Genomic DNA, 18,642 nt, shown 5'->3' on the forward strand with positions numbered 1-18,642 from the left:
AGTTTTTTCTTGAAAATTTGTGACTTTATAATCTGTGTTTTTGAATTTTTTGATCATAAATTTGATTTTTTTTCTTGTAAATTTACCACTTGAATCTCAGACAATATCCATGTTTTTGTCTCTGAATATTACCAATTTTTTTTTTTTTTTTTTTTTTTTTTTTTTTTTTTAATATTCCAAGTTTTTTTTCTTGTAAATTTGTGACTTTATAATCAGAATTTTGGACTTTTTTCTGCATAAATCTGTACCATTAATCTCAGAATTTTCTCGCCCCATCCTCCAGCTCTGTAAATGTTTTTTTTACATCTACAGAGGCCCCAGTATGCCGTCATAATTGGTCTGTTTATTTTCGATGATCAAATAGGAAATTATTGCTTCACTCAGAGACAAAAGGTGTTCTCTCAGTTTTTTCCTGCACAAACTAAAGACAAACATCAAACAAAACCTCCGGGGTTATAATCTGCCACCATAATTACTTTGGTTTTGTTTGGGTGTAGTTTATCGAGCGATGTGGGGAAGTTCCCATCTGTCAGGTTCAGACACATTAATTCTTTATCAGCGCCGACTCCATATACACTTGGCAAACATCTCACACGCAGATATTTTTCCTATTAAACGTTTACGTGTTTAACTAAATTGATTATGGGGGTGAAACTGATCTAAACATATTGATCATTTGTTTTTCCAAATGCCCTTTAAGTGGTGAAGCAGCCATGTTAAGGTGTCATTTGAATGAGAGGCGACTTATGAACAATTAAGATTAAGCTGGTGTGTATGTGTGTGCATGTGTGCGTGTGTGTGGGTGTGCATGTGTCTTTCTTATTATTGTCAATTTCTACGTTTTAAATTTTTTTTGTTGCTGTACTCCATAAACAAATGCACTTTTTCTTTGTATTTTTTTTTAACTGTAGTAGTATAATAATATATCCCAACATACTAATTTGTGAATAAATTTTTTTTTCGTTTTTTCATAGGCCCAGGTGTTGGTTGTGTGAGTTTGCACATTTTTCAAACTGTCTTTAACTATTTCCTACATTATCTTTATCTTTTTTCACAGTTTATTGCTTTCCACGCTGCTGCAAATTGATTGGAGTTGTAGGTTGTTGGAGGTTTTTTTGTCGCTGTTTGTGGTTGCCTGATGTGATCTTGGGTTGTTGTTTTTATTCTGGATGTAATTATCTTATGGCTGCTCCGCACTAAAACCTGAGTGTATGTGTGTGTGGGGACCCCAGGATTAGGAGCCATTACTCCTGTAATAGAGCGATGGCTGATGGGGATCCAAATGAATACACAGAAACTGTCTTTAAGAGGCAGATTAAATAAGGAGCCAATCAGAGAAGACAACACTCAGTGGGGCCCAGACTGTGAAGATTCATGTATGCTGTATGCCTTTCATTGTAATGTCGCCTCTCTCTCCCAAACTGCCACATTAAACAGTAAGAAAACAACTTGGACTCGTCTCTTTATTCACTGAAACAATCCCACGACAGTATCTTCCCTCGTTTCCAGTTAAAATATTTACAGCACTCAGGACAAATTATTTCTTATCTGTGTTCCTATTTGAGAGAGAGCAGAGAGCGTAAAATCAAACCATAGGTCACACACAGGAAGTCACACACAGGAGGTCAGGAGAGGCCAGCAGAAGGTCGGGCTTACTCTCAGTATCCAGGTACAAAGTTAAAAAATCCAAGACACTCACAGAGGGGCTGTGGCAGAAAATCAAAATCCAAAAGGCAAAGCAGAGGTCAACAGCCAGACCTTCATGACTTTCAACAAAAGGAACTTTAACCTGAAGTGAATAAATAAATCTAAAACAGATGAATGTGTCACACAACAGGCTGTCAGTTAACAAACAAACTGTTTCAACAAAAGATGGTTTTCCATATCAAAAGCAGCTCCAGCCTGAAATGAATAAATAGCCTGCTTCACATTCAAGCGGTCTTCTCGTGGCATCTCTTCAGTTGCACTGCTGCCTCACTCTGCGCTGTGATTGGTCAGATGGTGACTGTCAATCATCTCAGCGATGTGATGTGATTGATGTGATTTCTTCCTGTGTAAAGGTGATGTCGTCTGCCGAGGAGGTTCCTAATCAGGTATCCTGATTAGAAAGTCATGAATTTATGAGAAAAAAACTTGGTCCATTTTTTTCAAATAAATAACATACTAACTAACAAAATGAATCTCTGTTTTATCAGTGTGAAATTATAGGCCAAGTTCAATCAAAGCCTGGGGGAAAAAAAAGAATAGATCAGAATATAGTTTAACATGTTGCATCAGAATATATGATGCAAGGTATTGAACATTTATTAAAAACAAACTGTATAAGGAAAGCATTCGACTTATTCCTCACTTTATGACGTCTTTAAACTGTAATAAAATAGCTCACATTTTTTACAGTTACAATTATGCTTTATAAAAAATCTCATATGTATGTCACTTTGGATAAAAGTGTCTGCCAAATGTGAATTGTAATTGTAATTTTTTACATTTTCTTTGCGAGGATGATTTCAAAAATTTCAGTGTGCTTTTATGGTATTGGGTCAATTCAGCTTTAGAAAATTCAATTAATTTGTGCAATTGTGGATGGTATTCAAGGTTTCTGGTGAAGTACATAAAACTACAAAAGTGATTTTTTTTTTTTTTAAATGTATAAAACAGTTCATACAGGAGATATTAACAGATGGTCTGTTTTACCTTTAGTCTTCACACCATCCTAAACCAGCAAACTATTATATATTTACTCTGACGTTGCATGATGAAAACTGAACCATGAAATTCATCTAGAAGTTGGTTGCATAAAATTAAAAATGGTAATTAACATTTTGCAAGTGCAGAGGTTAGAGGTCTGTAAAGATCTAAATAATCACTGTGTCATATTAACATGGGACATGCAGAGTTAAACTGGACTCACACCGGATATTTATGTTTCTTAGTCGATAGTCAGTTCATATTCTTAAGGTTTATGATAGTGACCTCATGATCAAGAGGAAAACTGGACGACTCAAACTGGCATCAGTCAAACTGAAGCCGAGAGGCCCCTGGCCAAACTGGGGCCCTAAGCTGATTTTGTTATGGGGCCTCCCCTGCGTACGCTCCTGCCTGCCTGCCGAGTGTAAAACAGGTACAAAATCAGTGCAAACAACAACAAAACGCCAGTTAGCGTAACAATTTTTATTAATGAGAACAAACAATATCTGAAAAAAATAAATTAGGTCATCAATTCATAATAACAAAAAAAAAAAAAAAAAAAAATTGCATGTTTAAAACATATGGGGACAGTGCCGGAGGCTATGCAGGAATTAGTAATAACTTGAACACTATGGCCAGTTACATCAAAAGTTTGTTTTAAGATATCTGAGGGCACAACATCACGGGGGGCGGTGGTGCAAACGTGTGATGCAGACAAAGGAACCGGTTCAAACTGAGTAAAGGTAGCAGAGCCCGCAGAGTGGGGCAGTATGTCAGAGAGAGGGGAGGGAACAATGATGTAATATTTTCAGTTTTCTCAAATGAAAACCTGCAAAAACGTTTCATAGATGTCTGCAGATGCTTCAACGCTATGAGAGATGTGAGGATCATGTGAGGTGGTGTGTTGCTCCCTCTGGTATGATAATCATAACCCTAATCATAATAATATCTTAAAACAGTGGTGCCCAACCCAGTCCTCAAGGGCCCCCGGTCCTGCAGGTTTATGTTTCAGCTCTGCTCTTCCACACCTGATCTAATTAAGGGTTTCATGCTAATTGGTTGAAATAGATCTTCCTGAACAGGCTGTGCATGAAGGTGCACGGGCCTTAATTGGGTCAGCTGTGCAGGAGCAGAGCTGAAACCAAAACCTGCAGGACAAGGGGCCCTTGAGGACTGGGTTGGGCACCACTGTCTTAAAGTGTGTGATCCACTGTTATTTTCAAATATTGTAGTGTGTGCCTGTTTGAGAATAGAGGGAACATCAGTAAAGATTGTCAGATTTCAAAATCAGTTAGGATTTTAAAACTCTTGGCTGCAGCAGCGTGAGAGGCGCTCACGCTACTGCAGCTTCTGTTTTGCCAGATGAAGAGGGGATGAAACAGCAAACATCAGAATTTAATGATTCATACATCACAGCATTAAAAAAAAGCAATGGCTTTGCTTGATGGAGCTAACATCAGCCAGTATTTCAGGTGTAAGACGTTAGCTAGCTTGTGTCTCTTGCTCAAACATTTGGGTTTTAAGGGAGCAGTGAGGTCGATGGCAGATGTACAGTGAACTGCTTTCTTAATTGCCTCTGCACTTATTTTAAATTAAAAATATATCAGTGGAAATCATGTACATGTGAACATTTATACCTGTTTTAGAGCTCTCTCATTCGCTTAAATCTCAAAATTCTTAAACATTTTTACACATTAACCCCGTAAAATTAATGAATGGATGAAAATATTATTTTAAAAATGCTAATTAGACGTTAATTTAAAGCAACTGGTTAACTGATTAATAATAGATTTTATTTATATAGCACCTTTCATAACACAAATGCAGCTCAAAGTAAGCAAATTCTGAATCAAAATATCTGCCGTTCTGATTCATTTACATGACACAACAGATGCAGAACGGAGAATGTGTAGTAAAATCGATGCCATAAGTGCAACTGCTGAATACGCATGATCTATTTGGTGTGTGTTGTTTTTTTTCTTTTTGGACTTACACTGTCTTACTTTTTCTGTCTGTCTCTCTTGCAGCATGGCAAATATGATTCTGATATCATTTTCATGAGTTTCCCAACTTACTGTTGTGCCAAATAAAACTGCATTGTGAAACGCCATGACTAATGAAAGGGCCTTTGTCATTTCTCAGCATCAGGGGCCAAAACCTCAGTTTTCCTGCTTTGGATCGATAACCGAAGGGACCTGAAAAACTGGTCATGTGTCATGTCCTGTTGGCAGGGTATTTTGTGCAATCAATAATCGTCTGTCTTCTCCTTGGCTTCTATGAGGGCTGCTGTGGCTGAGCTATGGCGGAACTATATCCGATGGCATTTCCTTGTAGTGTGGTATATATGAGCCCTTGTTGCTGGGGGGAAGATAATGAGAGGCAGCACTCGGTGGACCATGGCCTCTCTCACAATGCTGCTGGTTCTGGTTCTGGTCTCTGGTGCGGCAGCCATCAGTCATTATTACAGGTTCTACGGAGGATCAGTGACCTTCACCCCAAAAGGCCGGAGCTCAGATGGGACGTATGTGGTGAGTTAAAATGTAGAGAATGGCAGGTGATGATGTTACCTGAACAGAGGGGAGGATGCTGGCATGCAGTGTTTTGTGGTACCTCATCCAGATGAATTTACATGAAAGGATTATACTCATTTATGCTCATTTATGTATTTATATGTTTATTCCATTTAGGCTTTTGCTTGATGAGAAAATTCCTGCTTTTGTTTTGTTTTTTTTAACCCAGTTTCTAATGTGTACGTCTGGTTTACATTTCCCATAATCCTTTTAAAATGCATCCTGCATGTTATTTGATCTCTCAACATTTACCTGATTGTCATAGTTTTTAAAATCCAAGTCTTACAAGCTTGTAATGAACTCCTGTCCCAACTAACGAGGACACTCAAAGTAATACGACTTGCCCATGATAACAATAAAGTCATATATAATATGTTTTGACCACAGCAGAAAATTCCAACAGATCAAATGAGAACTTGTTCTTGACTGTCTTCGCTGTGGGAATTGTTTTCTGTTCGTTCCAAGAATGACTGACAGCAAATGGCTTCCCTGTCCTCAGATAAGGCCGTGTTAGCCGTCGCTGTCGGGGCTCAAACCCTTTGGAACAGCTCATCTGAGGAACTTAGGAAATTCTCTGCCTTCTTTTAAGTCCCCTCTGAAAACCCACTTCTTCCATGTGGCTTTTTCCTGATCATGTTATCTGTTCCTTATAGCTCACTACAGGTATGGATATGTTATGTTACTACAGGTGTGCTATGTCAGGTGAGGACCCTGAGGCAAAGGAAAGTTTTTTGCAGATTATAAATGTCATGTTATAGATCCTCAGTGTCCAAACAACCAAATCAATCAGCCTGAGGTCAGACTGACCCCCAAATGAAAGCGATGCTACAAAATTTGTCCAGGACACTGAAAGCATATGATCATGTTAATTTCATATTTACCCAGTCGTCCCCATTAAATTAAGAAAAACCATGAAATATGCAGAAAAAATACTCCAAAGATAATAGGAGGGTTAATTGTTGTTATGGCTTACTTTTATCTATTACGATATCAACCTGGAACTGAAGCTGTCCAGCTCGATTTGACCTACAGGGGATTTTAAACTTCTTTTAGAGGCTCAGGAGAGAGCATCTTTGGGAATTTGCTCTTGTTCCTGATATTGTACAGTTTTTTTTTTTTTTTTTTTTTTTTTTTGCTTTTTTTTTTTATCGCTTCAATTCATTTTGCAAATGCTTTGCTCACTGTGCCACAACTCTAAACACAACACAAATAAGACACAACACCTGGAAATAAACCATTCACATTTATGGCAAACTGAAACTCAGTCATCAAAACTTAAAAATCCTTTGTCAAAATGTAACTCTGATAACAAAAGGATACACTTTCCATCATATGAACACACTTTCACATCAGCAGCAACACAATACCATACTTAACACAAAACACTGCATTTTTTTTTTTTTTTTACTGTTTTTCATTTATTTCTTCAAAAAGAATTCAGCAAAATCAAGCACCTTTTTCACAGTAACAACTGTTTCCAAAATAACCAAAAAATAAAAATAGAGTATACTGTACTTTACAGTACAGTACAGTTTTTTTCAATCACTTTTTCCAGTATAATGGAACTGGGATCCACTTTATCATCATCTGTACCTCCAAACCACAGCAGAAATTTTCTTTTGCAAATGTGTTCATACCTTTTCATTGGATTCACACATTTTTCACACTCTTTTGCACCTGCATCACTGTGAAATCACTAGTGCACCTGTATCACTACTCTTTCCATAAATCACCATTCACCAATCAATCAGTATGCACCTACAAAAAAGGGGCCTATAAATTGTATTCTGCATTTTTTTCCAACTCCTTTGAGTTTTTCTGTGTAATACTGTATGTGAATTACAGTATTTCAATTTTTGCTGTCAATACAGTAAAATTTCACTTCAAAGTCTTTCTGATTTTGGATGCAATTCTTTACTGTAAGTTCACATTTGAATGTGCAGCACACTCGCTACTTGCTTTACAATATGTAACTATGTAAATCGTCAAAAAAAAATATGACTGCAATACACACAGGAGAAAGTAAGGTTGAAGCTGCTCAGACTGAAAAGGGTGTGTTGCATTTTGGTGTTGAGTATGAGGTGAATGAGTGGCTGGATTAACTCGCTTGACTGCAAGTTGTATTGGGCAGAGACAAAATGTGCTTTTGCTGCATGTTTGAAATGTTTTGTCATGGTGAGAGCCTTTTGCAAACAAAATGTGTTATTTTGGGCAGACAGCCTCTCATTAGGCCTGTGTATTTACTTTTTTGAAACCAGGGTTTCTGAGTTGACAAACATAAATAAACATACATACATAGTATGTAAAGCAAAAATAAAACAATTTAACAAAATCAAACTACGCACGGCTACAAAATCTCATCCACATCGCATACAATGTCTTCCTGTGCCTTTCTCTCACCACCTCCACGCAAATTACTCAACATGGCTGACCTGGGGCCTGTTTGTAGTGCTTAGGCCCCGACTGATTGGTGTTCAGTTTTCTAAGTAAGTGCTTTCATGTGTGTGTCTCAGGTTTTCTAATTACCCGATGTGTTTTATATTTTGAACATAAGTGTTTTCCCAGTGTTACCACATTATTTCATTTTTGAGCGAGGTGTCTTCTGTGTGAAATAGTGTCTAGTGTTAAGGAGGAAGTGTGTTGCACAATAGCAAACACAGATCAAAACAGCACATGTGTCTAAGGAATGGCCACGCTGTGTTTAAGGTTTAGTTCCGATGAGTTCAAGTTCTGTCACATTGGTTTAAGCGTATGTTCTTAGTGTGTAAGTCGAAAAAAACTGTAATCTGTCTTTGGCACTTTTGCAAATTCACTTTAATGTTGTATGTTCTGTGCTGGATGACCTGTCTGCTTGTAACATAAATAAATGCATAAATAAAGGTTAAAAAACTATAACAGCTAAAACAAAGGCAGTGATTAGTTAGGACAAAATGAGAAGCAAATATGACTAAAAGTGACAAAACAGCTGTGTGTGTGTGTGTGTGTGTGTGTGTGTGTGTGTGTCTGTGTGTGTGTGTCTGTGTGTGTGTGTCTGTGTGTGTGCGTGTGTGACATACTTCCAGGTGGAATTGCGCAACAAGCAAGCCCACTATAACTGCTATCAGAGCGGCTTCACGTGTCTCAGTGGTGATTGTGGAAGCCTGAACCGAACCCAAAGCGGAACTATCGGCAGCTATTCCTACGGTTATTACTGGTGCCAGAATGAGGTGATGATGACCCGACATCTCTCCAGCAACCTACCCTTTGAGCTTCGGTAAGAAATCATTGGAAAGATGAGACAAAAAAAAAAAAATGTTATTTACTTATAAACTGGTTGATTAATTCAGTTTGTGACACTGCCAATGTTACTTGCTTGGCACTTTTGGTTATAAACATATTTACAGCAAACAAAATAATTATCCCAATTAATCCCATTAATCCCAATACATTTATATTTACATTTTAATCATTGAATAGGGTAATTATATTAAAACCCATCCCAAAGGGGCCCACTATGCCTCTTCTCCCACACTGTTGCTAAAGTCCAGAGGGCTGCACCTCAAATTTATTTCTCTTCATTAAACATTACACTCAAAAACTCACACACTATCCTGTAACAAAGGATACATGTAAATCACTGTAGTTTTTGTCAGTATCAGGTGAAATAAATTTAATCGATATAATATTAGTCCTATGTGTGACAGACTTTAAATTTTAACTGGTGCAGTACCTGCAGCATCAAATGAACTTGGACCAAGCATAAAAACATCACTCAGAGTGGGATGGAGCTGTTGTGGCTTACTATTCTGGTATTTTATTGGATGACACTCAGTGTCAAATTTAAAGGGTTAATACACATATTACCTGAAACAAAGAGAAAACAAAGCTGATTTTAAGCCAAAATTCTGAGCGTAACCTGGTCCAGAGCAGGTTATGTTCACAGCATCTGTTACCACGGTGATGAAGCTGAGTCAAAAGAGTGCCGCCTTCGTGACACGGTGAACTCTGGCTTCAGACTCAACACAGTACTGTCCTCTGCCAGCTGCCATGATGAAAAGATATCACTTTGGATCAAGGAGAAAACTGATATTAAATTTACAGCAAACGTATGTGTAGACATGCAATGAAAACAAAATATACCCGTTATGAATATATTCACTTTACAGCATGTGTAAACAATGTGCTGATTTGGTTATGTGGATTAACTGCACATTGTCGTTGTGATCATTTGGCTGGCGGTGCAGCTTTACTGGACTATTATCTCACCTCTGATTGGTTGTCAGTCATAACCCCACCCACAGGTTTGGGTTAGTAGGTCCCTGCTGCTCCTTCTAGTGGCAACAACTGTAACGTTCACTGATTGACCCATTGACTGACCCATTCAATTTCTGCGGTAACATGATCATACAAATGTTTTTTTGTTTGTTTGTTTGTTTGCTTTTTTCCAAAAAAGGTATCCCGTCCCCAATTATTATTACCATGGCCAGGGATACTGGATACCAAACATCGCGAACTCCTGAGCTGTTTGGATGATGATGACACACGTGAACCTGGGAAACCGATCTGATACTGGGGAACCCAACAGATCTCCCATTGCCACCATGCTGCCTTTTCTCAGGTGATGACCAGTACAATCAGTTCTTGTTTTGGGCTGTTGCAGCTCAGTGTCACCTCACATTTAAAGTTCAACATATAACCAGTAAAAACTCCCAAGTATTCATTTCACTGACTTGAGTTAAGCCCTGCACGAGCACAATTAGGGTGCACTGCCCAGCAACATCTTATTTGTTTGTTCATGTATCATGATGCATTATAATTTTTCATTGATATATATGTTTAATAATGGACAGAATCCACATGAAAAATCAGGTATCCTTTTTAAAAATGGAAACATTTCATCTTGTAAGGATTTTAACTGTGTTAATAACATGTTCTTGCTTGAGCCATTTGATGCCAGTGTGTGCAGCCTTGCTGTTCACAGGATTTTATTTTAAGAAATATTTAAATATAAACAGATTAGTTGCTGATCCAACTGGTTCCCACTTCACAGAATACCTCGAAACTGTCCAAGGACATATCGTCTGACAGTTTTTGATCCTGACGGTGACCGGGTCAGATGCCGGTATGGATTATACGATGAATACGAATGCAGCATGTGCTCCCTACCTCAGGGTTTCTCTCTTGATCCGGTAAGACTACATTTCCAAAATCCTTAGCCTTTATTTGCAAATGATAAGTAAATACAATTTTTATCATGCCCATTGTCATTCAGGACTTCACTTGGGAAGTAGTAGTGGCAAGCTCTTGTGTTATATCATATTAAATATGGTACATCTCCTATTTAGGGACACACAGAGAAAAGCTTTAGGAAACTCATGTCCAGTAGATTCCATACATTCTTACACATTCTCTGATGAAAATGTGACTTCCTCAGCATTATATCCTGCCAGCTGCCATGCTGTTATGAAAATGTATCACCTTGGATCAAGGAGTAAACTGAATTTACAGCAAACATATGTAATAAATGTAATAGATGTGCAGTGAAAAAAAACAACACACCATATAAATATATTCATGTTACAGCATATGTATTTCTAAACTGTTTTAAATGTAATGAGGTATATACTGTATAATGTGTATGTGCAGTTGTGGCTATGTGCTAATTTAACAGCTTACAAAAATATTGTTCCTTATTCTTTTTAACAGAATTCCTGCACGCTGACATACTCTCCTGTTGGACAACAAGGATTACGTGGATTTGAGATTGTAGTGGAGGATTTCCCCAGACAGCCCATTACTCTGTCCTACTCTGATGGATCCTACACCACAAAAAATCCCTTTTCTGAAGGAAGACGGAAACGTGAGATCATAAGCAATTCAACATCACCATTTTCACTGAACACCACTACAGTTGCAACAACAACAACAACGACTACAGCCATACCAACAACAATGACCACAGCTGCACCACCAACAACAACAACAACGACTACAGTTGCACCAACAACAACGACCACAGCTGCACCAACAACAACGACTACAGTTGCACCAACAACAACAACGACTACAGCTGCACCAACAACAACGACTACAGCTGCACCAACAACAACGACTACAGCTGCACCAACAACAACGACTACGGTTGCACCAACAACCACAACAACTTCTACAGCTGCACCAACAACAACCACAACAACTTCTACAGCTGCACCAACAACAACAACAACGACTACAGTTGCACCAACAACGACTACAACTGCACCAACAACAACAACTACTACAGTTGCACCAACAACAACAACAACAGCTGGACCAACAACAACTACAGCTGGACCAACAACAACAACAACGACTACAGCTGGACCAACAACGACTACAGCTGCACTACCACCAACAACAACAACTACAGCTGCACCAACAACTACAGCCGCAACAACTACAGCTGCACCACCAGCAACAGCCACAGGTGCACCAGTAACAACTACAGCTGGACAAATAATCACAACAACCACTGCTGCAACAACCGCAGCTGCAACAACAACCACCACAATGGCTCCAACAACCACTACAACGTCCACCACTATGACCACCACTCCGCTCTACCGTCCATCAATCGCTCCTCTAAGCAAGATTCCTCTGCAGTTCTCGATTCATGGTTCGACAACAGTTTACACTGTAGCAATCTCTCTTTTGTGTTGTTGATTCTCACATTCTATCACTCTCACTCCCTTTGTTTCTCTTGTTTCTTGACTTGCAGTTGACTCACACTACATCTCTACATGCACTGATGGCAATTATTTCCCTATATGTGTCTCCAACTCCACGTAATGGAGTAAATATTCCCGCCTATGTCAACATCCCGCTTGAAATCAGAGTCAGAGCCCGAGCGAGATATTCCAGGTCAGGAAATTTTACATTAAAATCTTTTGTAATTGTTTCTTCTTCTCGTTTGTTCGTTATGTATGTGTTATTGGGTGACACAGCAGCTCAGGGGTTAGAAAATAAGGTTCTGGGTTCGATCCTAGTCCTTTCTGTGTGGAGTTTGAATTTACGCCCTGTCTTTGTGTGGCTTAATGCCAGATGCCAGTTTCCTTCTACAGTCCAAAACATTCAGGTCAACTAAACTGGACACTCTTAATTGCCCATAGGTGTGAATGTGTGGTTGAGTGTATGTTAACCCTGGTGACCTGTCCAGGGTTTTTCCCATTTCTTCCTCCCAATGCATGCTGGAATAGGCTGCAGCCGCCTTGTAACCTAGGTTAGGAATAAATGAGTATAGAAAATAGATGGAGGAATGAGTTATTACATGTAGAATTATCATGTTCCTCTGCATTACTCATTATGTAAGGTATAAATTTATATTAGTTTTAATATAAGTATATGTATACATATTAGTAGTCTTAAAATCATACTCTAAATGAACTTTATATTGCTGTTCTGGTTGACCAAGGCAAGTTTATGAAACATTATTTCTCTTTTAGTATCTCTGACCTCATTGTCACTGGGCCGAGGGGCGTTGCAAAGCGGAGGATATCCACGGAAGAATTTGCCATAAAGTGGACGCCAACTGAAAATGAAGTGAATGACCATTTCCCTTTTTGCTTTTTTGTGGAGTCAAGAGATCGGTAAGCCTCACATAAACTGACCAGATTATTCCAACACACATTAACCACATGACCAGTTCATAGCAATGTACGAATATGTTCTCTTCAGGATGGGGTATTTTTTTGCATCGTTTGGTATTTCAGTGATAAAGATGCTACATGTAGGGTTTTTGACATCAAGATATCGTCATCAAGTTCTTTGTGATACCTTAGCAACTGAGGCATATTTTTATTATCCAGGTATCCCAGATTGTTCCTTAACCTGGGGCAACCCATGAGGTTCAGGGAATGCCTTTTGTCATTGTACGAAGAACCAGCCAAGATCGAATCTTTTTGTGGTCTTGCTTTATTTTATCCAGTTGTTGGTTGAGCATGCAATGCCAAGCTCTCCTAAACTCTGAGAAATTTTTAAATACAGTTTTTCGTTTGGAACAACAGAGTGAAGGTCCGAATAATGACTGTAAAACAAACTCAAAAATCAAGTCACAAGGCACACAAGGCATTCAAGGTAGATCCTTGATTCTCCCCAGATATTGATGAAGACATGCCCCTGTGTGTTCGTTCAGCTTGTACTTTGTATTGTTCTGCTCTTTGTTTTTGCATTTTATTTTTGACAGTGGCCGCTTTGTATATTGGGAAGGCAATGCTTTACCAGTCAAGATCTACAGCCCTGTTTGCTCCTCCTAAAAGATCCTAAAACTTGAACTTCAGTGTCACCTCCTGGGGGGCAAAGTCAGACACTCTGGAACCATGTTGTCACCACGGCAAATAACTCCTGAACCTGTGAAACAGTCCACACTGCCAGTAGATGTTATACCTATTGGACAGGACTGTTGCACAATTGTTAGTTTTTAGCCAAGCCAACTCTAGCTATTGAGTGTGAATATACGCCTAAAAATGAATGGACACAGACACTTGATTGCAAATGGTTAAAGTACGTTAGCATCAAGATATCAGATTAATGTGTGGTGAAGTCTGACAATGTTTTGCTGTTGGCAGAGGTACAGTATGTGCTGAGTGCTCTCTAGTTTTCTGTTTTCATTCTATTGAGAAACCACACATCTTCTTAAAATTGACAATACAGACTTCACTGAGGTGAACTTAACTGAATGCTTTACCAGTTTTAATGCTCTCCTCCAGGTACTACAGAATCTATCAGTCAGAGGTTCGATGTGTGACTGCTGATGTTGGACACTACAGTGAGTTGTTTACACTTTTAATTACTCCATTTACATTTTTTCATTGTACAGGAACCAAATGCCAGGGGTACATGTTGCTTTGGGTTTATATTGTGTTAAAGGACGCCGTTTTCTGAACTTACCAGACGGTTCTGCTTGGTCATAATATCCAAATTGTGATGATCATTTATCAAAAATCTCTTATTATCCTAAAAATAAAAGTAAATATGAGTAAATATCATATGAAAGCGCAAGTACTCATCCCTACAATGTCATTGCAATATTGAGATATTTGGTCAAAAATATCATGATATTTGATATTTGATGTACATATCGCTCAGTCCTGGGTTGGACTGAGATGGGTGGGCCTATATTGTCAGTAGAACTGAACAGGTGTCCTCTTATCCTTCCCCTAAATCACACTTACAGTACGCACCTTTGACGGCAGTAAAAACAGTTTCACTCCCCTGTGTGCACTAGGTTCTGTGATTACAGAGATGTTTAGTCGCTGTGCTACCACCAGTTAAAGTGATGAAAACACCCACAACCAGCCTGAGCCTGGTCAACCTGGTCTGAGCAGGTGTGGTTTTTATCAGGCGCACAACCAGACACTCCAGGTGCCTGTCCCTCCAACCGTACACACAGCGTGTCACAAAAATACCAGATGTGCCAAGGCAAAGAGAAACATCACTGTGCCTCCCAGGAACAGGAACATATATGTGATACTGTAATTCTATGTTTATTATTGAGGTTGTAGTTTGCTGAGGTCTTGTACTAGACTACATTACATTGAGAGGTGTTTCTAATTTTTTGTCCTCCGTGTTTATATACAATGAAGGGGGACAGAATAGTAGAAACATCTGTCAGTAAAGTGCAGTCCAGTCCAACAGCAGCACTAACTATGAGCTCAATGCCAAACATAGAAGTGAATGAACACCTCTGTTACCGTGACAACAAGACAAGCTGAGCATTATAGGCAGCAGGAGAGGAAACTTTATGGCCCAACAGCTGGACTGGATTAGATTAGATTATACAGGTGGAGCTGATGAAGTGGACACTGAGTGTATACAAATACTTGAATAAATTAGGTACAATATTAATTGAAGGTAGATTTAAACTTGTAGGTCATGGTTGAGCAGTCAGTATTGTCGCTATGATATAGGAACGAGACTGCTCACTATAAGGTACAAATGAGTTCCCAGTGTCAAGGGTACAAAAGCTGCACCTTAGAAGCCCCAGTGACCACTAAAGGTACAGTGATGTGCTTTATCTTCTGAGAGTGAAGTTTTTCTTTCTTTCTTGCACATCTCTCATTATTAAGAAACCGTGGTTCGCTGCACTGAATCCACAATGACCGTGGAAGTGGAGAGAACCTACCTCATCAATCGTAACCAGGGTAGCCTGCACCTGAAAAACTACAGAGACACCGGCTGCAGGCTGTCAACACGCTCCAACAGCACCCACCTTGTTGCCACCATGGCGCTGAACGGCTGCGGGACCACAGTGGAGGTACGGCACGCTAAACTCACAGTGTTGGAGCCATAATGACCTGTGAGCCATGATTACAGATAGAACTGGGAAAAAAGGGAGGTTAAGGTATGAAAGTAAAATATTATACGAGTTTTGTTTATCTAATTAAGGGATTATAGACACCTGGGTGAATGACACCTGGTGAGACGGGGGAGCAGAGCAGTTTTACCATTGAATTATTGAGTAAATATTTTGTTATTTTGAAAGCAATCTGGAGAATATTTTCATGAAGAACTTTTGTTAATAAATTACCTTTGTTGATTTTACATTTATAGTTGCTTATCATTTCGATTGTGTGTCGTCAGCCCCGCTCAAACAATGGTTTTAGTACGTGGATTTTTTTGGAAGCCGCTGTAAACAGTGTTTTGTCTTTTCACTGGAAAGCTGTGAGCCACACATTGATTGTCAAGTCAAGGTTAACTGTGTCTCAATCAAAATTCTGGTGGAAACACGATGACATTTACTCTCTTGTCAAGACAATCTTCGTTCTTTCTAGATTCTGGACCTCAGACCTGATTTCCTAAAGTTTATAGTATGGGGTGGATCATTGCTTTAAAAAAAAAAAAAAAAAAAAAAAAAAAAAAATCCTGAAAAGATTCCCACAACTTCTCAGCACAAAAATCAATCACTCGAACAGACATTTAGACAAGAGGTACCTGTAAAAGGCTTACTCTTTTAACAGCTGGACAGGTTTATTCCTGCTGTTTGTCTGAATGAACAACACAAGGCCAGAACATGATTAACCAGCACTTGTGCATCTGCTGTCTGCATAAATTTGTCTCATACCTGCCTACAAATCACCTTGTACCTTGTATCTCAGAAGGGAACTTAAATAAGTCACTGTTTAATTTTTTTAAATTTTTTTTATTTAAGGGAACTTCAATAAGTCACTGTTTAATTTCTTTAGTTTGCTTTCATTCTCTTCCAACTTTAGGAGGATGGAGATTACATTGTCTTCAGGAATGAGATCACATCTGCAGACCCGAGTCAAGTTATTACCAGGCAAAATGAAGTGGAAATTGTATTTTCATGCGTCTTTCCCAAACGCAATAATATCACCCTGGGATACAAACACAAGAACCTGTACGCCTTCTTAGAGAAAGGCTTTGGTGCGTTCACCTTCCAGTTTGAATTCTATGAGAGCGAGAGGTTCAGGAGGCAGAGGGATCCCAACTCTTACCCAGTGGAGGTCTACCTCAAACAGATGATCTACATGCAGATTAAATCCACTGCCTCCATCCCCAACACGGAGCTGTTTGTGGAGTCCTGCAAGGCCACGCCCTATGACAACCCAAACTCTCGCATCAACTACACCATCATTTCCAACGGGTAGGCATTCTGGCTTGTTTTTTCCGGTGCAATTTGAACAAAAATGTGTGATTTTTTTTTTTTTTTTTTTTGGAATGTTTTTTGATGGAGCTTATTCAGATGTTCATATGGCTGGGCTTCGTTGGTGCTGGCAGCTGTGTTGTCTGAACCTGCACTCGCCATGCTGCATGTTTGTTGCTGTAAATCCTCGGCCTCAGGTGCTGTAGGAGAGTTAATGACGTAAACGTTCAGTTTACTGTACACTAAAACAAGGAGCATGTTCAATGAAAGCCATACATTTAACACGTTGATGCACAATAGTAAATGTTACTGTATCTATTATTGAACTGTTGTTGCATTACTGCAGGTGTGCAAGGGACAGCACTGTGAGAATTTACCCCAGCGCCAACACTCTGTTCAGATTTGGAATGGAGGCTTTTGAATTCATTGGCTCTCATGAGCAGGTAAAGTAAAACAACCTTTTGTTCACACAGTGATGTGTGCGTTTTAGTTTGATTTGGTAAAAGTGATGAGTCATCACAGTTCTCAGCTGCACCCAAAGGGGGGAGTGACTCTGGTCCGCTCTGTTGGCAGGTCTACATCTCCTGCACAGTCATCCTGTGTGAGACTGGGGTTCCTGGAACGAGGTGCTTCCAAGGCTGCATCCAGTCCAACGGGCGCAAGAGGAGAGAAGCTGCTTCCCAGACCTCCAGGCACTCCATTTCCCAGGGACCCCTGCACCTGATCAAACCGTCCGACAGCCAAGGTGAGTGTGAACATACACAGGTAGACGGTCCTATCTTACATCTGGCACAAAGCGGTGCCAAGATACAATTGCCTTTACTAGTTTCCAACCGCTGCAGCTGTCATTAACATTGTGGTTGTGGACATTATCTTGTCAACATTTACCAACACAGTGGTGTGTCAACCCGCCACCCTTTGGCTGCCAGGCTGCTTGTCTTGTCTTAGTGTTTCTGTTGCAGGTGCCCAGTGGGTGGTGACAGGTTATGGGATGTGGGGAACACCTGGGCTGACATAACTGTAGCTCCAGTCTTCCCTTTCGGGGACAGAGTGGAGTCATCTGCTCCACGAATGGGAGGACTGGAGCTTCATTATTCCAGACGTTTCCACATTCTGAGTTACATGAGAGAAGAGAGACATATGGGACAGTAATTACATGTTGTGTGTTCACTTCACTGCATTATACTTGTGCTTCTGAAGTTTTTTTTTTTCTTTAATCAATTTGTAGATGATGCAGATATATTTAACACACTACTCCTTTTATTTGCACTTCCTTTCTAGTTTCTGGCCCAAGCCTGAATCTGGGCATGAACCTGGTCTTCATTGCCGGCTGCCTGCTGGTGTGTGGGGTGGTCGTCTACCGGTCTAGGAGGTCCAAAGCTAAATACCAGCTCCTGGTAAACTCTGAGTCTGACTGAGGACAGGGAAGCCATTTATCCAGTCAAACCTTTGAAGTGATGGGAAATCTGACAAATCAATTTAAATTGTGCTATTATTTCCACTTGCCATGTGTCTTCACTTATTGTATCTTATTCAGTGATCAGAATGATGGAATAAAAACCTTATTCGTATTGTTTTTTAGGTAGACTGTTCTGTGTAATACATCTACTTTTTCCTGCTCTAGACAACATGTTAGTAAACATATATTATAAGTGCTGTCTGCTTAGTGTCTGGACTCCTGTTCTCGAGCTCAGATAGTTTATCAGCAGAGGTGGCAAAAGTACTGACATTCTGTACTTAAGTAGAAGTAAAGATACTTGTGTG

At 39.5% G+C, this 18,642-nt stretch overlaps 1 protein-coding gene and 1 long non-coding RNA gene across 3 annotated transcripts; both read left to right on the forward strand.

Annotated features, from left to right (window-relative positions):
- The first annotated feature begins 5,062 nt into the window (after nucleotides 1-5,062).
- On the forward strand, nucleotides 5,063-11,114 carry LOC115356813 (uncharacterized). 2 transcript variants are annotated; one of them, XR_003928019.1, is made up of 5 exons: nucleotides 5,063-5,216; nucleotides 8,321-8,511; nucleotides 9,691-9,855; nucleotides 10,288-10,426; nucleotides 10,944-11,114. It is a non-coding gene; the product is annotated as an uncharacterized LOC115356813 (long non-coding RNA). The 2 variants fall into 2 exon arrangements; XR_003928022.1 differs by lacking the exon at nucleotides 5,063-5,216 and adding an exon at nucleotides 5,474-5,921.
- A 446-nt stretch (nucleotides 11,115-11,560) lies between these two features.
- On the forward strand, nucleotides 11,561-18,386 carry LOC115376805 (CUB and zona pellucida-like domain-containing protein 1). The gene is made up of 9 exons (XM_030076581.1): nucleotides 11,561-11,892; nucleotides 11,995-12,137; nucleotides 12,719-12,862; nucleotides 13,982-14,040; nucleotides 15,341-15,528; nucleotides 16,484-16,878; nucleotides 17,225-17,321; nucleotides 17,452-17,623; nucleotides 18,160-18,386. Exons 1-9 carry the CDS (start codon nucleotides 11,890-11,892, stop codon nucleotides 18,294-18,296), a joined length of 1,338 nt encoding a protein of 445 aa, XP_029932441.1. The 5' UTR covers nucleotides 11,561-11,889; the 3' UTR covers nucleotides 18,297-18,386.
- The last annotated feature ends 256 nt before the right edge of the window (nucleotides 18,387-18,642 follow it).

The sequence above is a fragment of the Myripristis murdjan genome, chromosome 3 (genome assembly GCF_902150065.1).
Source record: "Myripristis murdjan chromosome 3, fMyrMur1.1, whole genome shotgun sequence".
In the NCBI taxonomy this organism is placed as follows: Eukaryota; Metazoa; Chordata; class Actinopteri; order Holocentriformes; family Holocentridae; genus Myripristis; species Myripristis murdjan.